Here is a 24,230-nt window from a genome sequence, read left to right as displayed (position 1 = left end):
TAAATTGTTGGCATTTTCCTTCTAAAGGTGGGTTTCATTTAGAGTAGGGGGTCTCCAAACTTTGCAAGTATAATACTTGTGGACTTCAATTCCCAGAATTCCCCCAGCAGCCATTTTTAAGAGTTGTGGACTTCAACTCCCAGAATTCCCCAGTCTGTCACTTTAAGACTTGTGGACTTCAACTCCCAGAATTCCCAAGCAGCCATTTTAAGATTTGTGGACTTAACTCCCAGAATTCCCCAGTCAGTCACTTTAAAACCTGTGGACTTCCACTCCCAGAATTCCCCAGCAGCCATTTTAAGACTTGTGGACTTCAACTCCCAGAATTCCTCAGCAGCCATTTTAAGATTTGTGGACTTAACTCCCAGAATTCCCCAGTCTGTCACTTTAAGACGTGGACTTCAACTCCCAGAATTCCCCAGCAGCCATTTTAAGACTTGTGGACTTCAACTCCCAGAATTCCTCAGCAGCCATTTTAAGACTTGTGGACTTCAACTCCCAGAATTCCCTAGCCAAGTCCACATGGTCATGTGTTTTACATTCAACTGACTCATATTTATGGCGGTCGCAGCGTCCTGGGGTCACGTGATCCCCCTTTTGCGACCTTCCGACAAGCGAAGTCCATGGAGAGGCCCAATTCACTTAACAACGGTGTTTCTAATTTAACAACGGCAGTGATTCGCTTAAGAAATGCGGCCAGGCAAGTCGTAAAATGGGGCAAAACTCACTTCGCAAATGTCTCACTTAGCGACCTAAATGCTGGACTCCCTTGTGGTCATAAGTCGAGGACTACCTGTATTCTAGAGATGCCATAGAGATGCTGGAGGAATTAGGACAACCTGAGATGATAGCCAAGGACGACACCTCTCTGCTGCCCTCTAGTGTCTGTTTAGAGATTCCACAGCTTAAATACGATATACTGCAATAACCAAAACTTCCCCAAACATTTTCCACTGGTTTTAACCCATTTTTTCCCTGGTTCTTTGGAATAGAGGAGGCCAGAGAAAACTGAAATTTCTTAGCACGGCTTGGTCCTCCTAACTGTGCATTTTTATCTCTTTGTTTTGCGTCTAGGGCGGATTGTCGGCATGACGGCTATTCCGGTGGTGCTAGCGGCTCTCATTTGCTTTGTTGTTTTTAGAAAAAGTGGTAAGTTGATATATATATATATATATCACTAAAGATCAAATGGAGTGTACAGTCACCATGTGCTTTACTGCTTAGCTGCTTAACTGTAACAGCAAAGTTTACTTAGAACAAAGGAACATAGATTAGTAGATTCAAACTTGTAAACACTGCCATCTGGTGGCTGAATATTATTGTAGTTGTTGCATAGTATCTATATCTATATATCTATATCTATATCTATATCTATATCTATCTATCTATCTATCTATCTATCTATCTATCTATCTATCTATCTATTCCAACAATGAATTCCAACATTTAATTTTCTCTCTGGCAGGTCAAAAATGTGTCCCCATATGGGAGGAGCAAAAACAGGTGAGCATTGATCTCTTTTGGGTCTGGAAATCAGAATTTGGACAGCTTCCTCGTCAGAGACACCAAAAGCGAAAACGGGGCTGCCAGGTCCCCAATTTTGGGTCTGGGGTCCTAGCAGATCAATCCACCAATGACGTTCGGCTTCCCCGTTTCCTTCCAGCCGTTCTCGCCGGCGGAAAAGTTCCCGGGGAAGTGGCCTCAGGAGCCCACAGCCGTGGGGCAGGAGAAGGACAGTCTCTTGTGGATGTCCCCCTCCAGTTTTTGGGACAGCCCTGAGAAAAGAAGCGAAACCAACAACGGAGACCCTCCCAAGGTGGAAACGGACGACGTGCAACAGAGATCGTTGAACGACAGGACATGCTACAGCGCAGAAGACTCAAGTGAGACCCTTGGGGTGGGGGGTTAGATCAGAGGGGGGGGCAGCTCCATTTGTGGGGTGGTGGGTCGCATCAGGCCAGACTGGGTCCTTGGGAAGCCTAGGATTGTGGGGCCTTTGGTGCACCCCGAGTTTGCCTTGGAAACGTTTCACGGCCGTACTAGGGAACGTCATCCATGCTGGAAGGGAGTGGTGTTTGTGGAGTGGAGGGAGAGAAAGAGGAAAAGGAGGAGGAGAAGGGGGGGAGGAGGAAGACCTTCGGGTCCTTGGTGGTCTCAGAACTTGATGGTTTTCTTGCAGACGTTTCATGACCCAATTAGGTAACATCATCAGGGCTAGAACTAACATCAGCACTGATGACGTTCCCTAGTTGGGTCATGAAAAGTCTGCAAGAAACCCACCAACCTCAGAGACCGCCAAGGACCTCTCATTTCAACACTGAGGTACAAATATTCTTTCTTTCTTTCTTTCTTTCTTTCTCTTCTTCTTCCTTTCTTCCCTTCCTTCCTTCCTCCTTCCTTTTTTCTTTTTTTCTCCCTTTTTGTTTCGGTTTCTCTCTCCCTTTCTCTTCTTTCTTCCTTCCTTCCTTCTTTCTTTTCTTTTTTCTTTCTTTCTCCCTTTTTGTTTGTTTCTCTCTCCCTTTCTCTTCTTCCTTCCTTCCTCCTTCCTCTTTTTTCTTCCTTTCTCCCTTTTTGTTTCTCTCTCCCTTTCTCTTCCTTCTTCCTTCTTTCTTTTTTTTCTTTCTTTCTCCCTTTTTGTTTCTCTCTCTTTCTCTTCCTTCCTTCCTTTCTTCTTCCTCTTCTTTCTTCCTTTCTCCCTTTTTGTTTGTTTCTCTCTCCCTTTCTATTCTTCCTTCCTTCCCTTCCTTCCTTCTTCCTTTTTCTTCTTCCTCCCTTTCTGTTTCTGTTCCTCCATTCTTTCTTTCTTTCCTTTCTTCCTTTCTTTTCTCTTTCTCTGCCTTTCTCTTTCTCTCTCTCCTTCCTTCCTTCCTTCCTCTCTCTCTCTCTGTGTCTCTTTTTATTTCTTTCTCTCTTTCCTGGTTTCTCTCTCCCCCTTCCTTCCTTCCTCCCTCCCTCCCTTCTTTATTTATAACACATTCCTTCCTTTTTCAGCAGGGATTGTGGGAAATGGGAAAACCCATGTGAACGTTAGCTGTGTGGTCAGCATTTGCAACGGAGGCCACTCTCCGGCGTTGAAGCCCCCGGGGGCGGCCGAAGCCGGACACCTCGCAGACCCTCCCCTCTCGCAGGAAGAAACCACCACGAGAAGAGAGCCCGGCCGGCCAATTGCGGTGGAGGTGGAAGACAGTTTGGACTTCTTGGACCCCTGCGGGGGAAAACCCCTCCCGCTTAGCGTCCAAGACGCCGGCATGAAGAACTCATGAGAACGACGGAGGGTATTCCGGGCAGCGGCTTCCACCCTGCTCAAGAAACTCCATGAAAAACTGAGGCAGGCAGGCGGGAAGTTTCTGAAGGGGGAAAAAAAAACTATTTAGGCAGTCCTCGACTTGGGACTCTTTGTTTACCGACGGCTGACGTCGCAACGGTGCTGAAAAAGAAAAGGCGATTTAGGACCCCGTCCTCGCACTTACGACCGTCGCAGCATTCGTCGTTGTCGCGCGATCAAAATTCAGAACGCTTAGCAACTGACTCACATTTACGCCGGTCCTGGGGGGAGGGGTGTCACGCGATCCCCTTTTTGCGAGCTTCCCAGTCAGCGGGGACGGATGGCAGATTTGCTTTAACGACCGAACAACCACAGCGATTCGCTTAACGACGAGGAAGTTCATCAAAGGGAGCAGGATTCCTTGTCTTGCTTGGCAAGCAAAAATTTTGGGCTCCGTTGGGGGGGCGTCATCGTAAGTTGAGGACAACCTGGCATTGAATTCAAGGAATAATTGTCCCAAACCCCGAGGGATGATTTGCAAACTTTCTTAAAAACCAGTCTTAAAAACGCACAATTTTTCCCCCAAAAAACGTCTCATCATCTCAGTTTATGGCGGTGCCAAAATTTCAGATCAGCGGTAAACGTCTCTCTCTCTCTCTCTGCTGCCCTCTTATGACTGTCCAGATTTCTGCAGCCGAAATAGTAGCCGAGTTTTAATTTCAGTTTTTTTTTTTTCATCTTCTTGTTGTCGGTCTTTCCTATTTTTGTACTCTTGCTGAATAAAGTGCAATTTTAAATAAGAGAGTGGAAAACCACAACGCTTGCGTTTATGCCTGTTTTAGCTACTCGCTACTTGCTTTTTAAAAGACCGAGTTTTCCACGGCAAAGATTGCAAGAAAGAAAAATACAGATTCGACTTGGTTTTTGTTGTTGTTCGTTTGTTTTTTTGCACGTCTTACATACACCGGCCTGGCCTCCGAATTATCCTGCGTGGCCGATGAATAAAGGTTTCCAAGTTATCAAAAGTTGGCCCAACTTATGTTGCCTTCCCAATTTCAGCATACAAACCGAAATTGAGAAAGGAATTATTTAAACCTTTGGGACTGGATTTTCTTGGGGTTTTTTTTTTTTCCCCTTGAAAACATTTCGCTTCTCATCCAAGAAGCTTCTTCAGTTCTAAGAAAATCCAATTGCTTTTTGGAAAAAAAAGCATTTTCAGGACGACGGTGATGGAGATAAATAATCTAAACCCGTCTCTAACAAGTTTAGCCTAACCTGGAAGGTTTTGCTATGGCCTGTGTTAGTTAGCCTGTTGTAAACACATCCAATCATGGCTTATTCAATAAACCATGATCAACTATGATGTTTTGTGCATGGTTCAGCAGCCCCCACCGTTTTCACGTGTGGCGAATCTCACTACACATGACACTGGAAACCATGCCTCCCTTCACCTCACAGGCCACGCTAATAAACACCTTCCTTTTTTGGTGCAAATATCTTAATCCCGACGCTTGAGGGGTCTCCAGCGACCTATTCCGGCAATCCTTTTTTTTTCCCCTGGGGATCTCCTGGTAGTGCTCCATCCCAGCACTAAGCCCTTTCTGTGATGTTTCACTGGGTCGTATGTGCTTGTGTACATGTGCATAATAGTTATCATTTGAGAGCTGAATGCAACGAAATTTCACTTTAATGTATGCTGATTAGTGAACATTTAAAGGACAATAAAGTTTCTATTCTATTATCTACTCTATTCTGCATTTTTCTGCATTCTATTCTATTTTATATATTCTATACTTTTTTATTCTATTCCTATTCTATTCTATTTAAATTCTATTCTATTCTATATTATTCTTTCTATATTCTATTCTATTACTATTTTCTATATTCTATTATTGTTTTCTATATTCTATTCTTTTATATATTATTCTATTCTATTCTGTTCTATTCCTTATTCTATTCTATTCTTCCATTCCATTCCATATTTTATATTTTATGTTCTATATCCTATATTCTACATTTTATATTCTATATCCTATAGTATACAGTCTACATTCTACATCCTATATTCTATATTTTATATTCTGTATCCTATAGTCTATATTCTTTATTTTATATCCTATATTTTTATCCTATATTTTATATTCTACAGTCTATAGCCTATATTCTTTATTCTATACTCTATGTCCTATAGATTCTATATTTTATATCTGTATTCTATATCCTATATCCTATAGATCCTATATTTTATATCCTATAGTCTATGTCCTATATTTTATATTCTATATCCTATAGTCTAGATCCTATATTCTTTATTCTATATTCTATATCCTATATCCTATAGTATATATTCTATATCCTATATTTTATATCCTATATCCTATATTCTAGTCTATATTCTATATTTTATATTCTGTATCCTATATCCTATATCCTATATCCTATATTTTATATTCTATATTCTAGTCTATATCCTAGATTTTATATATCCTATAGTCTACATTCTTTATTTTATATCCTATATTTTATATTCTACATCCTATATTTTACAGTCCAATATCCTACATTTTATATCTTATATTCTACATCCTATATATTCTATTCTCTGAGATCCTCCCAGCATGGCTCGACACCGCCCTCTAGCGGCTCAGCCTCTACACCGCCCGCTGTGAGGAGAAGCCCCGCCCCACGCCCGCCCCTTCCCTCCGTCGCCACGGCAACCGCCTCTTCCTCTTTCCCTCCCCCCCCTCCCACGCCCGTGAGGGCCGATCTGGCCGCTCGGCGCTCGTCTGTCTGGGCTGCGCGGCCAGGCCTCGACCTGACGGCGGGGCGGGACTTCCGGCGGGGCCGCCGCCGTGCCCACAGCAGCGTCGCAGGTAGGGAGCAGGGCCGGGGCGGGGGGGGTCGCCGGGCAGGGGGGCGGGGGCTCCTCAGGGGAGGCGGGGGCCCGAGGGGGGAGAGCGCTGAGCGGCCCCCCCCGCCCGAAAAAGGCGGTGACGACTTTTACCTCAGCTATCGCAAAGCATGCCGGGAATGAAAGGGGAGGGGGGGAGCGCGGAGGAGCGCCCCCGCCCCTCTCCTTTCACCCCCCCTCAACGCCAGCCCTGCGAGGTGGGCCAGTATCAATTTTTTTCTCCCCCACAGACACATTTTAATTTCCTCCCACCACAAAAAAAATATAAAAATAAATAATAAAATAAAATAAAAGAGGAAGGGGGAGGGGTTTCTGCTGGGGGGCCCCTCACCCAAAAAAGCTTCACCCCCTTTTCCCTTCCCCTGAAGTCAGTCCTCGACTTATGACCACAGCTGAGGGCCTCCCCCCTCAATGGCCGTTGCTAAGTGAGCTCTGCCCCATTGAACAACCTCGCTCCCCGTGGTCGTTAAGTGAGTCACCTGGTGGTTCATTGAGTAACTTGGTTGTTAAGTGAGCCTGGCTTTTCCCCACAGGCCAGGAGGTCGCAAAAGGGGGATCACGTGACTCCCATCCCCACCCCGGGATGACATAAATACGAGTCAATTGCCGTCATAAATATGAGTCGGCCGCCCAAGCATTTGACCACAGGTGGGGGGGGATGAAACACCGAAATGGTCATAAATACGAGTCTTCTCAGTTTGGATCGCGTGCTTGCCCTGGTTGTTAAGCGAGTCGCCTGGTTGTTAAGTGAATCGCTTCCGTTGTTCGTTGAGTAACTCGGTCGTTAAACGAGCCTGGCTTTTCCCTACAGGCTTTGCTTGGCCAGGAGGTCGCAAAAGGGGGATCACGTGACACATACACACACCCCGGGACGGCTGCAACCAACATAAATACGAGTCAGTTGCCGTCATAAATATGAGTCGGCTGCCCAGCATTTGGATCACCTGACCATGGGTGGGGGGGGCGAGGAAACGCCGAAACGGTCATAAATACGAGTCTTCTCAGTTTGGATCGCATGCTTGCCCCGGTTGTTAAGCGAATCCCTGCAAATGTTAAGTGAGTCATGCCGTCATTAAGTGAATCCGGCTTGGCTGGTCAGAAGGTCGCAAAAGGGGGTTGAGCATGTGATTCCCGGGACACCGTCATCAATATGAGTCAGTTGCCAAGCCTCCGGATGCTGCTGCAACGGTCATAAGTGTGAAAAACAATCCTAAATCCCTTTTTTTTCAATGCCGTCATAACTTGGAACGGTCGCTAGATGAAGTTGTTGTAAGTCGAGGACTGCCTGTAGGAATAAAGTTGTCGCCGGGCCAGGAAAGTGGGGTGGATGGGAAAATAATAAATAATAAATACTAAAATTACTTATTATTTCTATTTATTTATTTATTTTGCTTCTTCCAACAACCCTGCAAGGTAGGCCGGAGAGCATCACCTTCACTCCTCAGGCTTCTTCCTGTTGTTGCTTCTTTCAATTTTCCTTTTTTTTTTTCTTGCTTTTTAGAAGGAGAAAATAAAACAAACAAACAAACAAACTGCCTGGGGTTGGACTAGATGACCTACAAGGGCCCTTCCGACTCTGTTTCAGGATCCATTCACTACGTTGTCACTCATCCTTGAGTTACAACCATTCGTTTAGCGACCGTTGGGAGTCACGACGGCGCCGAAAAAAGCGACTCGGGGCCGTTTTTTTTTTTTTTTTCTCACACTTAACGACCGGTATTGCATCCCTCCTGGTCACGTGATCAAAAAAAACCTCAGACGTTTGACAACCGACTCGCATTTATGACGGTCGCAGCCTGTGGGGGTGGGGGATGGGGTGTCACACGATCTCCTTTTGCAAGAAGCCAGATTCACTTAATAACCGCGACAAGAAAGTTCGGGGGGGGGGGGGGAAAGGGGCCAGTGTCTCGCTTAGCAACACAAACTTTGTGGTCGTAAACCGAGGACCGCTTGTGTTACTTTTTTTCCAATAACGTAGAAGATAAAATTTTACTTTCTCTTTCCACCATCACCCCCCCCCCCTTCCTGGAGTGCTGGTGGTATTAGCAAGCACAACAATACCCATGTTGCTGGTACTACAAAGTCCATCTTGTGCGGCCCTCGTTGCCCGCTCTTAGGATAAGAGTTGCAAAAGTTTTTAAACTCTCTCCCCCCCCCTCCCCGGTCGTTCCCCCAAAGGGGAAAATAACTTTCAGCCGGGGTTTTTATAGCGCTGTATCTTTCGATGATCTGGGTGCGATAGACAAGTATTACCGCGTTCTTTCTCTTCCTCCCCACCCACGGAAAAGCGGGGGGGGTTGCTGGGCGAGGAAGAAGAGCCTGGAAAAGTGTGCGTTTGTGTTGTTGTCGAAAGGGCCACCGCCTCTCCCTCCCTCTCCGCACTAGCTTGACTTGAAATTAATGTATCGTTTAATGTCCCTTCATTCCTTCCCTTCTTCTTTCTCTTTCCTCTTTTTCTCTTTCTCCTCCTTTCCTTTCCTCCCTCCTCACTCTCTTTCTTTCTCTTTCTCTTTTCTCTCTACTTCCTTCCTCCTTCCCTTCCTTTTCTTTCTCTTCCCCTTTCCTCCCCCCTCTTTCCTTTTGCTTCCCTTCCCTCTTCCTCCTTTCCTTTCCTTTCCATTCCTTCCCTTCCCTTCCTTTCCCTTCCTTCTTCTTTCCTTTCCCTCTTCCTCCTTTCCTTTCCTTCCCTTCCTTTCCCTTCCTTCTTTTTTCCTTTCCTTTCCTTTCCTTCCTTTCCCTTCCCTTCCTTTCCCTTCCTTTCTTTCCCTTTCCTTCCCTACCTTTCCATTCCTTCTTTTTTCCTTTCCTTTCTTTTCCTTTCCTTTCCTTTCCTTTCCCTTCCCTTCTTTCCCATTCCTTTCCCTTCCTTCTTTCCCTTCCCTTCCTTTCTTTCCCATTCCTTTCCTTTCTCTTTCCTTTCTCGTTTTCCTTTTCTTTCCTTTCTTCCTCTTTTTCCTTTTCCTTCCCTTCCCTTTCCCTCTTCTTCCCTCTTCCTCCTTCCCTTTCCTTCTCTCTTCCGCCTTCCCTTCCTTCTTCTTCTTTCCCTTTCCTCCTTCCCTTCTCTCTTCTTCCTTCCCAACCCTTTTCTTTCCTTCCTTCCTTCTGGTTTTTAAAAATTATATTTCTAACACCCATTTGCTTTTATTTGATTTAACTATGGAGAAAGACTAGCAAAATAAAACACAGAAGCAATAGTCAAACAAAACCGAACCACTGGCTCACTCACATAAAACTTAAAAACAAGATATAAAAATGTGATACCGGTGGGATAAAACAAAACAATAAAAATGGCCCCTGTAGAAATTATTCTTTTCGGTAGAAATCACAGCCAATAATAATGATGATGATGATAATAATAAATTAGCAGCTCTGCTAGTGATGATAGGAGCACAATAAGACAGAGACCAATCCTCCCCCCGTCAAAGGTTGAACTTTTCTTAAAGAAAAAAAACCTTTTGTTGTTGTTGTTGTTAAGATGGCTGGCTGGGGAATTCTGGGAACTGAATCTTCTTCGTAGCCGCTGTGGTTTGAGAAACTCTGCAATGACAGTCACCCAGTCGTTAAGTAGGTCGTACAGTTAAGTTGTACAGTAACCCAGTTACTAAGCTTAAACAAAACTGCTATCCAAGCGTGCAAACGTAGAGCAAAGTGTGAGAAAATGCACTTTTAATCGGGTTTGGACCTGTTTTCACAGACCGCCAAGCTTCGGCCAACCAGCGTCGGCTTCTCTGAACCATGGAAGGAAGAACCTGGGAATGATGGGCTGAGTCTCGTCTCCTCCTTAGGAGTTAGCCATGTTGGAAGGCTTGATTGCGTGGGTCCTCAACACTTACCTGGGCAAATATGTCAGTAACCTGAACACAGACCAGCTCTCGGTCGCTCTCCTCAAAGGTAAGGCCTCCGGATAGATTTGGGCCAAATCTTACCGCCCGGTGTTTTCCTTCTGGCGATCAGCCAGCAGCGTTCGGCCAATGACGGCCGTGATGGCACATAAGCCCCAGGTGAGGTTTTGATGGTCTCACCTGTTAAGCGTCGGAATTCCGGCAACATCTGGAATGCCCTAATTTCCATGTCCAACAAGCCCACTGTTTGTTTTTTATTTATTTATTTATTTATTTATTTATTTATTTATTTATTTATTTATTTAACTTGCATGCCGCCTTTCTCCGAAGATTCCAAGTTTAGCATAAGCCCTCTTTTTGACATTAGCTTTTGAATACATATTTAAGTTTGCATGTAGTAACAGCAGCAAGAATAGTGTTTTTGCACAACAATGGGAAAATGAAAAGGTCCAGAGAGATGAAAGTGTAATCAAATATATATATAGGAAGCAACACAGAGTTGCAGTTTGTCAGCAGAAAAAGGGCCCAAGAACTTGGAAAGGAAGAAACAGAATACTTTTTAACATGGGGTATATTTCACCAATGGTTAACTAATAAAAACAGAGGTTAGAATTTAAAAAAAAGAATTCCCAAAAAATTGTATTGAAAATATTGTAAGGTGGACAAACTAATTGTTTTATTGTTTTATGATTAATATTGATACGTTTGTTAAGATTACTAGTATGATTATAGTTATTGTTGTACCTTTGCTCAAAATTAATTGTGCCCAGACAACACGCTATTCAGATAGACTGAATATTTTATTTTATGAATATTCTATTCAGATAGAATGGAATTTTTTTATGTTTTGAAAGAAAAAAATGTACCAATAAAACATATATTCAGGTAGGGAAAAATAGACACTATCTTTGGTTATTTTCATGAGTCTTGTGCTAATATTGTGCTGGCTGAGTAACCATGCTAAACTGTGGCTTGTCGGCTATTCATTTAGGGTTAGTTTTAAAATTTTAATATTGATTTTAAATTGACAAGTTTTAAATTACGGGCCAAATTTATAAATTATTTTAACTCTATTTTTTAACTGTAATGTTATGTATAGATGTTTTTATTTTGGCTGTTCACCGCCCTGAGTCCGAAAGGAGAAGGGCGGTATAGAAATTTTAATAATAATAATAATAATAATAATAATAATAATAATAATAATAATAATAATAATAATAATAATAATAATAATAATAATAATAATACATCACACACTCGGTCACCAGTTGCTGGGATAAAACCTCCTTGTCTGGGCTTATAGCTCTCCGGCTAAACTCAAACGCAACATTTTGTGGCTTGTGGCATAAAAGGTAGCCAGTCATTAGCTTGTCTCTTTCCCCTTGTCTAGATGATTCTGTGATATCAGGGCATTGTCCGAAGGATGGTTTTGTCTAGGTTTTGCTACTTTTTCCTTTTTCTTTTGGCTTTTTTCCCCCTTCCTTCAGGGGCCGTAGAGTTGGAGAATTTACCGCTCAAGAAGGATGCCTTGAAGGAAGTGTTGCCGTTTGAAGTGAAAGCTGGTAGGTATTTGGGAGAGAGAGAGAGACAGAGGAGAGAGAGGAGAGAAAGAGAGAGGTGGGGAGGGAGAGGAGAGAGAGGGGTTGAGGAGAGAAAGAAAGAGGGAAAGAGGAGAGAAGGGGAAGAGAAAGAAAGGGAAGATGAGAAAAGGGGGAGAGAAAGAGAAAGAGGGAAAGATGGATGGAGGGAAGAAAGGAGAGAAAGAAAAAAAATTGAAAGGAAAGAGCAAAAGGGGGAAAGAGGAGAGAAAGAGACAGGGTAGGTAAGAGAGTGGGGAGGAGAGAAAGAAAGATAGAAAGAAAGAGAGGAGAGAAAGAGAAATTGAAAGAAAGCAAAAGAGAGGAGAGAAAGAGATATCAAAACAAGAAAGTGAAAGAAAGCAAAAGAAGAGGAGAAAGAGATATCAAAAGAAAGAAACGGTAGAAAGAAAGAAAGCGAAAAAGATATCAAAAGAAAGAAAGAGGAGAGAGAAAGAAAGTGAAAGAAAGCAGAAGAGAGGAGAGAAAAATATCGAAAGAAAGAGAAAGTGAAAGAAAGCAAAAGAGAGAGAAGAGAAGGAGAGGGGGACTGTGGAGAGTGAGGGGGGGGAGCCCTCCTGCACAGAGGACTCCAACTGTGGGTGCTTTAAGACTTGTGGACTTCAGCTCCCAGAATTCCCTGTGGCTGGCTAGGGAATTCTGGGAGTCGAAGTCCACAAGTCTTAAAAGTGCCCACGGTTGGAGACCCCTGCCCTAACTGGCATATTACTGGCGCCACGTTTAAGAATCTTTCCGCTTGGGTGGCCGTTTTGCATTCGGACGTGGCCTGAGACACTCTTGGCCCACGCGTGGGGATCCCGTTACGTTTCCCCTTCCACCATTGCAGGGTTTGTGGGCAAGATCACCTTGCAGATTCCGTTCTACCGTCCCCACATCGACCCCTGGGTGATCTCGGTGTCGAAATTGTACCTCATCGGCTCGCCGGAAAAGGAGGAGGAGTTTGTGGAAGCGCGCGAGAGATTGCTGGATAAGGAGAACAAGAAGGCACTTCTCCTCGCTCTGGAAGAAAAATGGAAAGTGGGTCCATTTTCTATTTTTTTAAAAAATAATAATCTTGGATGATTTCTACCGTTCGGCTTTTATCGGAACCTTCAAATTATTCTATCCTATCCTATCCCTATCCCTATCTCTATCTCTATCCCTATTTCTATTCTTTCTATTCTCTTTCTATTCTATTCATTTCTCTTTCTATTCTCTATTCTATTCTCTTTTTCTTTCTATTCTCTTTCTATTCTATTCATTTCTCTATTCTCTCTATTCTCTTTCTATTCTATTCATTTCTCTTTCTATTCTCTATTCTATTCTCTTTCTATTCTATTCATTTCTCTTTCTATTCTCTATTCTATTCTCTTTCTCTTTCTATTCTCTTTTCTCTTTCTATTCTCTCTATTCTCTTTCTATTCTATTCATTTCTCTTTCTATTCTCTTTTCTCTTTCTACTTTTGTTTCTATTCTATTCTCTTTCTATTCACTTTTCTATTTCTGTTTTTATTTCTATTCTATTCTATTCTTTTTCTCTTTCTGTTCTCTTTTCTCTTTTTATTTTATTCTATTCTAATATTAAAACGGCTTGAGGGTATGAGGGTGCTTGCTCGGGCATTTCATTGTCTTCTCTGCCAGTTCGAATCCTGCCTTTCCTCTTTTTTTTTTTTTTTAGAAAGAACGGGAGCAGATCGGAGAGTCTTACTGGTATTCAGTCACTGCCTCCGTCGTCACCAAGATTGTGGAGAACATTGAAGTGAGTCGAACAGGTGAAGAGGTCCATACAGGGTGGTCCTCGTCTTGCGACGGTTGTAAATGGAGTCTTTGATCCCCTGGCTGTGGGGATGCCGCCGCGGTCATAAGTGTGAAAAACAGTCTCCATTTTTAGGTCCGTTGTAACTTTGAACAGTCACTAAAGGAAGCGGAACGTTTAAATTTGGTCCTTGAAGCATCCACCTTGTAAACTCTCAAGTTTCCTTTCTCCTCTATGTATTCAAAATGGGTAGTGATTAATATATGTGTATATAAGTATGGGTGTAAGTATATATATGGGTTTGTATGTGTGTATATATGTGTGTGTGCGTACATGTGTGTTATCTCTGTGTATAGGTAGATATATACTTCCTTTCTTTTGAGCACGCAACAAAATTTCATTTTTAACGTGGACCAGTGTTACCACATTAAAAAAAAAATGACTCGGGACTGTTTTTCACGCTTAAGATTATTTTGATCAAGTCATCAAAATTCAGGCGCTTGGTAGCGCTCGGTTCATGCTTAACGACCGTCGCAAAAGGGGTCATGCGATCCCCATTTTGCAACCGCCCGACAAGCGAACTCAAGGGGGGAAAGCCAGATTCGCTTACACTCACTTCCCAACCACAGTGATTCACTTAACAACCGTGGCAAGAAAGCTCGCAAAAACGGGGCAAAGCTCGCTTAACCCGTGCCTTGCTTAGCAACGGGGATCTTGGGCTCCGTGAGGGTCGTAAGTCGAGGACCAACTGTGATAGCGAGCAAGAGCCTATTCTTCCTGCAGCTCTCTGTCTGTCGATGACGTTTGCACCAACCTTTAGAAAGCAAAAATTAAAAGGGACCCCCTCCCACCTCCCCTTGTTTTTCTCAGCTAAACATTCAAGACGTACACCTGAGATTTGAGGATGGGGTCTCCAATCCGTCCCAACCCTTTGCCTTTGGCATCTGCATCAAAAACGTATCCATGCAAAATGCCACGGGTGAGCCGGTGAGTAAGCATCGACCCCGGTTAAGCCGACCAAACGGGGGCGCACAGTTGTGATAATGGCAACTTTGCCCTTTCTTTCCACCCCATATACATCCTGGTGGGTATAGCCTCAGCATACACCAAGGGGTTGCCCTTAGTGATTCAGGCTGTAACAGTTTTAGGGGTTGGGGGCAGCTCATACAGCACCTTCACAGCCTGCTCTGATACTCCTATAAAACATGATTTGAACACAAAGTAGCAGTAAAAAGGTAAAGGTTCCCCTCGCACATGCGTGCCAGTCGTTCCCAACTCTAGGGGGCGGTGCTCACCTCCGTTTCAAAGCCAAAGAGCCAGCGCTGTCCGAAGACGTCTCCGTGGTCATGTGGCCGGCATGACTCAACGCCAAAGGCGCATGGAACACTGTTCCCTTCCCACCAGAGGTGGTCCCTATTTTCCTACTTGCATTTTCTTTTTTACGTGCTTTTGAACTGCTAGGTTGGCAGGAGCTGGGACAAGTCACGGGAGCTCACCCCGTTAACGCGGCGCTAGGGATTCGAACCGCTGAACTGCCGACTTTAAGACCGACAAGCTCAACATCTTAGCCACTGAGCCACCGCATCCCTTTTACTATAATAGCAAGCCATAAACTTAAGATTTCCAGACCACAATGACCAGATTCACAAAATACGAACGATGTTATGTCCTAAATAGTAGCAATAGCGGTTAGCAATATCCCCTAGACTTATATACCGCTTCATAGTGCTTTACAGCTCTCTCTAAGCAGTTTATAGAGTCAGCATATTGCCCTCCAACAATCTGAGTCCTCATTTTACCGACCTCGGAAGGCTGAGTCAAACCTGAGCCAGTTCTAACCACAGCACTACCACTACCACGAGAAGAGAAAACATAGAATAAATTAGAGAATAGAATAGAATAGAATAGAATAGAATAGAATAGAATAGAATAGAATAGAATAGAATAGAATAGAATAGAATAGAAAAGAATAATAGAACAGAACAGAACAATTTCCCAGGAGAGCTGCTGTTTTGCTGCAAGGCAGGAAGTACAGAAAGAACAACGGTTCTAAGAATAGGGCTAAAATGTAATTTTTTTTTCTTACTTGAAGGTGGAAGAACTAATGAAGAAAAAGCAGCTGGACATTTCCGACTTCAGCATCTACTGGGACAGTCATTGCACCCTGTGGGGGGACATGCTGCCTGGAGAGCTGCAGGTACTTTTCCTTCTTTCTTTAATTTATGCCACTGCCACCCACTTTTGTGCACACAAAAAAGTGGCTAAAACACACGAAGAACGGTTGCAGGAACTGGGCATGGCTGGTCTAGGGAAGAGAAGGACCAGGGGAGACAGGATAGCAGTCTTCCAATATTTGAGGGGCTGCCACAGAGAGGAGGAAGGGGGGGGTCAGGCTATTTTCAAAGGCACTCAAAGGCCAGACAAGGAATAATGGAAGGAAACTGATCAAGGAGAGATTCAACCTGGAAATAAGGAGAAATTTTCTGACAGGGAGAGCAATCCACCCATGGAACAGAAATTGCCTTCGGAAGTTGTGGGAGCTTCATCCCTGGAGGCTTCCAAGAACAGACCGGACTCCCATTTGGCAGAAATGGTGTAGGCAGGTCTCCTGCTTAGGTGGGGGGGTTGGACTAGATGACCTACAAGGTCCCTTCCAACTCTGTTTAATCTGTAAACATCAGCAAGATTTTTTTAAAAACAAACAAAACCCTGAATTAACGTGATTCTTGTTTTCCAGGAAGCAATGGATAACAGCATGGAACGCCGGGATCACAATTACATCGTGGAGCCCGTGTGCACGTCTGCCCTCCTCAAGAGAAATTGTTCCAAGGAGCCTCTCCGATCGCGGAACATGCCACGCCTGGAGTTCGACATCCAGCTGGAAACAATCCCCTTGAAGCTTTCTCAGGTGGGAGGAAAAAATAAAAATAAAAACTCCTCTCGGAAATTGGTTTGCGTTCTACTAAAGGGAGGTTCCCCCACTTTAAGTGGTGTGGCGACCTAATGGTGATGACGGTCTCCTCCCACTCGAAACGGGGAGAGTTTGATTCCTAGGTCGATATTTCTCAGGGCGCTAAGAAGAAAATATTTGCTGTGAACTCCGCGTAGGTGTTGGAAAGGGCATCCGGCCAGTAAATTCTCAGCTCCATTCATTTGCCCTCCTTCCATTCCCGAATGAAGAGAATACAGAGTCATTAAAAAAGAAAAGAAAAAAGCTAGTCCTCGCTGAACAACGGTAATTGAGACCGGCAACTGCTAAGCAACGCAGTCATAAAACCCCCTTGCTCGGCGCCATCGTAACTTCAGTCGCTGAACGAGTGATTGTTCCGTCGCGCGCTTAAAACGTTTTTTATTTCATCAAGCTGGCCTGGCCTAAATAATCTCCTCTTTTAAATTTAAATTTTAAACATAAATTTTAATCTGTTTAATTATGGGGTATTTTAAAATTCAGCCTAAATTATTTAATTCGTTTTAATTTATTTTAAATTTTGTATTTCCTGTGTTTTATCTTCTGGCTGTTCACCGCCCTGAGTCCTTCAGGAGAAGAGCGGTATAGAAATTTAATAAAATAAAAATAAAATTAAAATAAATTGTTAAATGAGAACTAATGGTAGTCCCAGCATATAAACTCGTAACTTCAGATGGCTCCTTCCATGAAAAAAATTACAAAAAAAATCTGTGATTTTATTTGGCCTTGGCAGAAAATTACCGAACCAATGTATACATTCCCTCCTATTGAATTTCTTTGTATAAATAGTTCTCGAGTTACAACTGCTCGTTCAGCGACCGTTTGAAGTTACGGCGAGACTGAAAAATGTGACTTGACGGCCATTTTTCACACTTAACGACCGTTGCAACATCCGCTTGGTCAAACTTCAGACGCTTGCTAATTGACTCATGCTTATGACCTTCTGACAAAACAGGGAAACCAAATTCCCTTCACCACCGTATGTCCGACTAAACCACTGGTAGCGACTCGCTTAACAACGGAGGCCAGGAATGGTCGTAAAATGGGTGACAACTGTCTGGCTTAGCTACGGAAATTTTGGGCTCGATTTGTGGCCGTAAATCGAGGACTATCTGTACAATGAACCTGCAGTTACCTAAAGCAAGTTATGGTTTTATTTGAATGAAAAATAATTGGTTTTCCTTCTGATATCCAGCAGTGCATTGTTTAAATTCTAGGAGGCTTCTCCCATCGACTGCCCTAACCATTATACATAGATATGATTTTGTAGCTTTTTATATTCTTAAATCTTAAATTTGAATTGGTATTCCCACGTTTAACTTTATTAATTGGATACTCTGTTTTAATTTGTCTTTTAACTTTTGTATTTTCTGTTTCCTATTGTCGTGAGCCGCCCTGAGTCCTTCGGGAGAAGGGCGGCATATAAACCCAATAAATAAATAAATAAATTATACGTTATTTTATTCATTCAGATGCAGTACCGACAAATTATGGACTTTCTGAAAGAGCTGGATAGAAAAGAACGACAGCTCAAATTCAGGAAATGGAGACCGAAAGTCACAGTGACCGGAAAGTATGAGGTTTTTTTTTTTCTTTTTTCTTTCTTTATGAAATACCCCTGTTAAATTTATCCCCCTCCACATGTTTAGATGACACTTTCTAAAATAGAGAAAAGCCATGTTAATCAAAAGTCTGGAGGAAATTTTCCCAACAATTTGATTTGATTTAACAGCTCGCCTAAGACTTAACGCCTTCGGCTGAAATCCATTTAGAAAAAGCGGCTACCAAACTCTTGAACTATTATTATTATTATTATTATTATTATTATTATTATTATTATTATTATTATTATTATTTTCGTCCCTAAAGAGGTTGAGGTGGGATCAAAATAAATGCCTATTTACACATAATTAGGTTTCCTTTGGATACAGTAAGGGAGGGTGGCTGTTGGAAGCACAGTCTGGGACATAACTGGCGGCAAAGGACAATGAATCGCATTGAGAAATCAAAATATTTTTGGGGGGTTTGTGTAATTTGACTGTAACCAGCATTTCCCCTAAAAGAAACCCACATTTCCCCAAGCCGTCGCAGCTGTCAATTATTTTTATTACTGTATTTTTCGGAGTATAAGACGCACCTACCTTTTTTGGTGAGGAAAAGAAGAAAAAGAAATCTGCCTCTGCCTCTGAGCAATTTTGCCTCCTTGCAGCAAACAGCAAACAGCCTGCTTTACTTTCAGTTTCGTTTTCAGCATAGCTCGATTAGCACAAGGGAAAAAAAAAATCTGCTCCCAGCAATTTACCTCTTTGCAGTAACCCAGCAGAGCCCTGCGCAAAACAGCTGAGAGCAAAACAGCTGAGAGTCGGGAGGCCGATCCAATCAACTTGTGCTAATTAGCCTGTGCTGAAGTTGAAAGGAGCTGTTTTTTCTTGCTGTTTGCTTGCAAGGAGGTAAAGTGCTGGGAGGCAGAGGCCAAAGGGTGGGGGCCAGTGGGTGGGCGGGGCTACATTCGGTGTATAAGACGCACCTAAATTTTCACCCCCGAACCGGTAGCGGCGGTGGCAGGCTTCACCCGCCCGCCCAGACGTCCCACGCGCCCGTGCGCTCTCAACAGCAAACTGGTAACGCCCGGATTTGAAACCCACTACTCGTCCGCAGACCACCGGTTGAGAATGACCGAATGAGGGGGATTTAGGGGCCTCGTTTTTATGTCCGTCTTCTTAACCCGGCCACAAAGTCGTTTCGTTCGTCTCGTTCCAGCTGTCGAGAGTGGTGGCTCTTCGCTCTGAACTCCCACCTGGCCGAGATCAGAGAGCAGAAGGAGCGTTCTTCCTGGGAATTCGCCTCGCGTCGCGCCCGCGACGCGGTCCTGTACACGGAGCTGTACTACAAGAAGTTGAAGGAGTTGCCGCTTACGGAGGAGGAGCAGGTACTCGGAGTCCGCGACATCTCTCGAGGTGGCCGTGCGCCAAGCTGTCGTGCGTGGCTGTACGTCAAACTGACACCGAACATGGTCGCACTTCTAGCTGGACACGCGTGGTGGTAATCTGGAAGTGCCGTCTCTGATTACGGATAATCCTTGACTTACAACTGTCCGTTTAGTGACCATTCAAAACAAACGATGGCACTGAAAAAAAGTGACCTTGGATTGTCACTTTTTTGCCACGGCCATGGCCGCGTGATCAAAATTCAGGTTCTTGGTAACTGGCTCGTATTTACGACGGGTCGCAATGTCCCGGAATCGTGTGATCCCCTTTCGCGACCTGATTAGTCAACGGGGAGACCAGATTCACTTAACAACCTCTTTACTAATGTAACAGCTGTGGTGATTCACTTAACAACCTCTTTACTAACATAGCTGCGGTGATTCACTTAACAACCTCTTTACTAACGTAACAGCTGCAGTGATTCACTTAACCTCTTTACTAACGTAACAGCTGCAGTGATTCACATAACCTCTTTACTAACGTAACAGCCGCGGTGATTCACTTATCAACTGTGGCGAGAAAGGTTGTAAAACGGAGCAAAACTCACTTCATAACTGTCTCGCTCAGCGACATCGATTCTGGGCTCAGTTGTGGTCATATGTTGAGGACCGCCTGTGTTTCCTTAGCAGTTTCTCAGGATTTCCTTTCCTGCCTGCAGGAGGAAGTGGATCGCATTGAAGACGAGCAGACGTTCGAGGAGCTGAAAATCCTACGGGAAATAGTTTACAACCAGTTCCAGGACCTGGCTGAGGTGAGTCCAAGGTGTTTACTAGAGGTCGACCACTAGTGAGAGAAGCGCAGTGGCTCAGTGACTCTGGAGATGGTCTTGGCTCCCGCGGTTCGAGTCCCAGCACTGCGTGGCGGGGTGAGCTCCCGTCACCTGCCTCAGCTTCAGCCCACCTAAGCAACTCAAAAGCACGTTCTGCGCGAGTAGATAAATAGGTACCACTTCAGCGGGAAGACCAGCAGGCGCTTCGTGCGGACGGTCAGATTCCCTACTTCCTGGTTGCGATGCCCGTTTGCAAGACAGCTTCGGTGGAGGGGAGAGAGTCTCATGTGACACGGCAGGACGTGTTCGTCTTTAACACCGATGGAAGGGACCTTAGAGGTCTTCTAGTCCAGCCCCCTGCTTAGGCAGGAAAGCCAAATGGCTTCATTTCAGTGGCCGTTGGACATACGGCAGTCCAATCTCTTCTTAGTGATGGAGCACCCACAACTTCTGGTGGCCAGCTGTTCCACTGGTTAATTGTCCTTCACTATTAGGAAGCTTCTCCTTAATTCCAGGTTGCTTCTCTCCTTGATGAGTTTCCATCCGTTGCTTCTTGTCCTGCCTTCTTTGGTGCTTTGGAGAATAGCTTGACTCCCTCTTCTTTGGGGGCAGCCCCTGAGATATTGGAACACTGCTATCATGTCTCCCCTTGTCCTTCTTTTCATTAAACTAGCCATGCCCAGTTCCTGCAACCGTTCTTCGTACGTTTAAGCCTCTAGTCCCCTAATCATCTTTGTTGCTCAAATAAATATATGTCTATTTGAGCTGGAATGCGTTTGCCCACAAACATGGCATAATCCATGTTAGTTGCATTCTTTTCTTCTTCTTTTTTCTTTTTTTATTCTCCTACAGAGCATTAAGAAGCCCTTGTCCGATTCTCTGGATTCTCCATCGGAGACAGAAGTGGAAGGCGGCAGGAACAGCAGCAGCGGGATGCTACGATACCTTCAATCCTGGTTCCCGGGATGGGGAGGTTGGCACAGCCAGTCCCAAGAAGCCCTGGAAACCAAGACCATCGAAGGGCTCCTATCGGACACAGCGGAAGAGTGGCGGCCGGAGGAGGTTACGGGTATGGAGAGGGGAGGCAGTATGAGTTGAAAAATTGTGTTTCCCTGGATACAACTTCCTTGGTGGGGTGCTAGGTGTTCTCTGAACTTAATTGTTTTCTTGCATATGTTTCATGACCCAACTAAGTGTCATAGAGTCCCTTGGGAGTTGGGCGGCATAGAAATGCGACAAAATCATCATCATCATCATCAGTGCTCTGTCGGGAGACCCCTCTCCCTTCTAGCACTGAAGATGTTCCCTAGCAGGGTCATTGAAACGTCTGCTGGAAATACCACCGAGCTCAGAGAGCACCAACGACTCTTCTATTGATAATTAGTAGCTTCATAAATCAAATTAGGTTTTATCTTATTTACCGTACTTTTCGGAGTATAAGACAAACTTTTTTTCTCTCCTAAAAGAGGGTGGAAATCTTGATGCGTCTTATACACCGAATACAGTTATTTTTGGCCTCCCGAAGCCCAGCCCCACACGTCCTGTTTTTGCTAAAAACGAGCCCGTTTTTTGCAAAAATGGGGCGCACAGAGGCTTTGGGAGGCCCTCAGAGTGCTCCTGGGGACTGGGGAGGACAAAAAAATTTTTTTTTCTTGCTTACCTCTTCGAAATCTTGGTGTGTCTTATACACCGGTGCGTCTTACAGTCCAAAAAATACAGTCGTTTTTTTTTAAAAAAAAAAATCCCTTGCACTTTTCTTCCCTCAAACCAGGAGCTGATGACTTTTTCGATCCAGCTACTGATGTCTCCAGTATCAATACCTTCACAAAGAGGGACCACGTCCTGGTCAAACTCAACCTGTGGTTGCAAGGCGGCTCCGTCACGCTGTTGCACGCAGAGAAGAGAAGTGGGCAGGCCAGGGAGAGGGCCTTCATGCAGCTGCAGTTTTCGGGTACTCGGTCCCCTTTGGCTCTTGTGGAATGGATGTTGCTCATGTATGATGCCAGCCGTACAGTATGATAGATGGGTTTGATAATGATAGATAGATAGATAGATAGATAGATAGATAGATAGATAGATAGATAGATAGATAGATAGGTCTTTGGTTATTTGGGTTTTCTCCCGCGTCAAATGGGAAGTGTCTTGGCGACGTTTTGACGAAGTCTCATTCGTCATCTTCAGGCTGGTGTTTTCGGCTTCGTGCTTCTAGGAGCAATGTGTGATCGCAGCTGTTTCTTCCTTTTAACTGCCAGTAGGGGTGAGAACTGATTGGGTCAGAGCTCGTCGAAACGTCACCAAGACACTTCCAATTTGATGCGGGAGAAGACCCAAATAACCAAAGACCTACATACAAACACCCGCGAAAACCTCAGAAAACAAACATAGATAGATAGATAGATAGATAGATAGATAGATAGATAGATAGATACATACATACATACATACATACATACATACATAGGGGATGGATGGATGGATGGACAGGAGAGGAGAGAGAGAGAGAGAGAGAGAAAGAGAGAAGAGAAAGAGAGAGAGAGAGAGAGAGAGAGAGAGTGGATGGATGGATAGATAGATAAACAGATAGATACATAGAGGATGGATGGATGGGTGGATACAGACAGACAGACAGACAGACAGATATGTGTAGATGGCTAGATAAAAGATAGGATTAGGTAGGTAGGTAGGTAGGTAGGTAGGTAGATAAGATAGGTAGATATATATGCATAGATAGATACATAGAGGATAGATACATACATAGATACATAAAGGATAGAGAGAGAGATGGGTAGATAGATGATAGGATTAGATAGAGGAGAGAGAGAGGCAGGCAGACAGATGGATGGAGAGAGAGAGAGAGAGGTAGGTAGATGGGTAGATAGGATGAGAGAGAGAGAGATGAGATAGATATAATAGATATAAATAGACAGATACATAGAGACAAATTGTTGGTTTGTTCTCTGTTTCCCCTTTCCCCCCTTCCTCCATGAATGGGCTACGTCGTCGTTTGCAGTACTGAGTAAGCATCCTAAACGCCGGTTGGGCTGGTCTTTTGTGTTTTTCAGGCGTGACCATCTTAGCAGAAACGCTCCCTCGCAGGAATTCTTCCCTTTTGAAAGTTCAGCTCGGAAGCCTCTTCCTCCGAGATTTAGCGACCGAAGGAACCATATTCCCCGTCCTCGTCTTCCCGAATCCGGTACGTCGAACTCGGTGCCCGCAGGAAGCTTTCACTTGGATTTACAAAACCCAACTTCCTTCTAGCTCTGATGATGTTATGTAGTTGGGTCATGAAACCTCTGCCAGAAATGAACCAGGCTCAGCACCAAGGACCCCACAATGATCATCCTCCCCCTCCCCCTTTCCTTCCTTCCTTCCTCCCTCCTCCTCTACTCCCTCCTCCTCCCTTCCTTCCTTCTTTTCCTCCTCCTCCTCTCCTTCCTCCTCCTCTCCTTCCTTCTTTCCTTCCTTTCCTCCTCCTCCTCTTCTCCGTCCTCTCCTTCCTTCTTTCCTTCCTTCCTTCCTCCTCCTCGTCCTCCCTCCCTTCCTTCTTTTCCTCCTCCTCCTCCTCTCCGTCCTCCTTCCTTCTTTCCTTCCTTTCCTCCTCCTCCTCTTCTCCATCCTCCCCTTCCTTCCTTCCTTCCTTTCTTTCTTTCCTCCTCCTCCTCTTCCCTGCAAACCACACTCCCTTTTGGCCTGATGATGTTCCCTAGTTGGGTCATGAAACGTCTGCAAGAAAACATCCAAGCGCAGAGAGCACCAAGGATCTCACATTCCTTCTCCTCCTCCTCCTCCTCCTGCCACTGATAATGTTATGTAGTTGGGTAATGAAACATCTGCAAAAAAAACCCCGAGCACCGAGGACTCCCACAATCCAACCCTGAGCTGTGAATATTCTCCTTTATTGATAAATATTGTTTTCCTCTCTTTCTTTATTTTTTCTTCCTAGCTAAAAGAAGTCGGCTGTGCCTCTTCCGTTAGCCTCCAAACCTCGTCTTCTGACATCAGCAACCAGAGCAGTGGTAATATTTTCATTCCCCCCCCTCCCCTTTTGCCATCCACGGCGTAAAACAATCCAGGCACTTGTAAAATGCAAACAGGAAGAGAAGTTGCATTTATTTTATTATTCTGAATCTGTGAGTTCTGCTTTTTGCTTACTGT

The 24,230-nt window shown here is 44.3% G+C and overlaps 2 protein-coding genes across 2 annotated transcripts in view; both read left to right on the top strand.

The window, feature by feature from the left end:
* Nucleotides 1–4,083, top strand: part of TNFRSF1B (TNF receptor superfamily member 1B) — a 19,868-nt gene extending 15,785 nt beyond the window's left edge. Inside the window, exons 7-10 of the mRNA XM_070956319.1 lie at nt 1,075–1,149; nt 1,466–1,503; nt 1,664–1,883; nt 2,995–4,083. Of these exons, the coding sequence (XP_070812420.1) occupies nt 1,075–1,149; nt 1,466–1,503; nt 1,664–1,883; nt 2,995–3,263 (602 nt within the window). The 3' untranslated portion in view covers nt 3,264–4,083. The remainder of the gene's footprint in view (nt 1–1,074; nt 1,150–1,465; nt 1,504–1,663; nt 1,884–2,994) is intronic.
* Nucleotides 4,084–6,102: 2,019 nt separating this feature from the next.
* The window catches only part of VPS13D (vacuolar protein sorting 13 homolog D), a 94,756-nt gene continuing 76,628 nt past the window's right edge, over nt 6,103–24,230 (top strand). The window contains exons 1-15 of the mRNA XM_070956313.1: nt 6,103–6,138; nt 9,871–10,067; nt 11,506–11,580; nt 12,443–12,633; nt 13,274–13,354; nt 14,222–14,338; nt 15,444–15,548; nt 16,089–16,259; nt 17,792–17,892; nt 19,080–19,248; nt 19,965–20,057; nt 20,928–21,144; nt 21,847–22,026; nt 23,138–23,268; nt 24,019–24,091. Coding sequence (XP_070812414.1) covers nt 9,971–10,067; nt 11,506–11,580; nt 12,443–12,633; nt 13,274–13,354; nt 14,222–14,338; nt 15,444–15,548; nt 16,089–16,259; nt 17,792–17,892; nt 19,080–19,248; nt 19,965–20,057; nt 20,928–21,144; nt 21,847–22,026; nt 23,138–23,268; nt 24,019–24,091 — 1,801 coding nt within the window. The 5' untranslated portion in view covers nt 6,103–6,138; nt 9,871–9,970. The remainder of the gene's footprint in view (nt 6,139–9,870; nt 10,068–11,505; nt 11,581–12,442; nt 12,634–13,273; nt 13,355–14,221; nt 14,339–15,443; nt 15,549–16,088; nt 16,260–17,791; nt 17,893–19,079; nt 19,249–19,964; nt 20,058–20,927; nt 21,145–21,846; nt 22,027–23,137; nt 23,269–24,018; nt 24,092–24,230) is intronic.

Source organism: Pituophis catenifer, unplaced genomic scaffold (genome assembly GCF_029215685.1).
Source record: "Pituophis catenifer annectens isolate HBS135680 unplaced genomic scaffold, rPitCat1.0.hap2 SCAF_18, whole genome shotgun sequence".
Taxonomy (NCBI): domain Eukaryota; kingdom Metazoa; phylum Chordata; class Lepidosauria; order Squamata; family Colubridae; genus Pituophis; species Pituophis catenifer.
The sequence above is the reverse complement of the archived record's forward strand: the minus strand, read 5'-3'. Positions and strand labels throughout refer to the sequence as shown.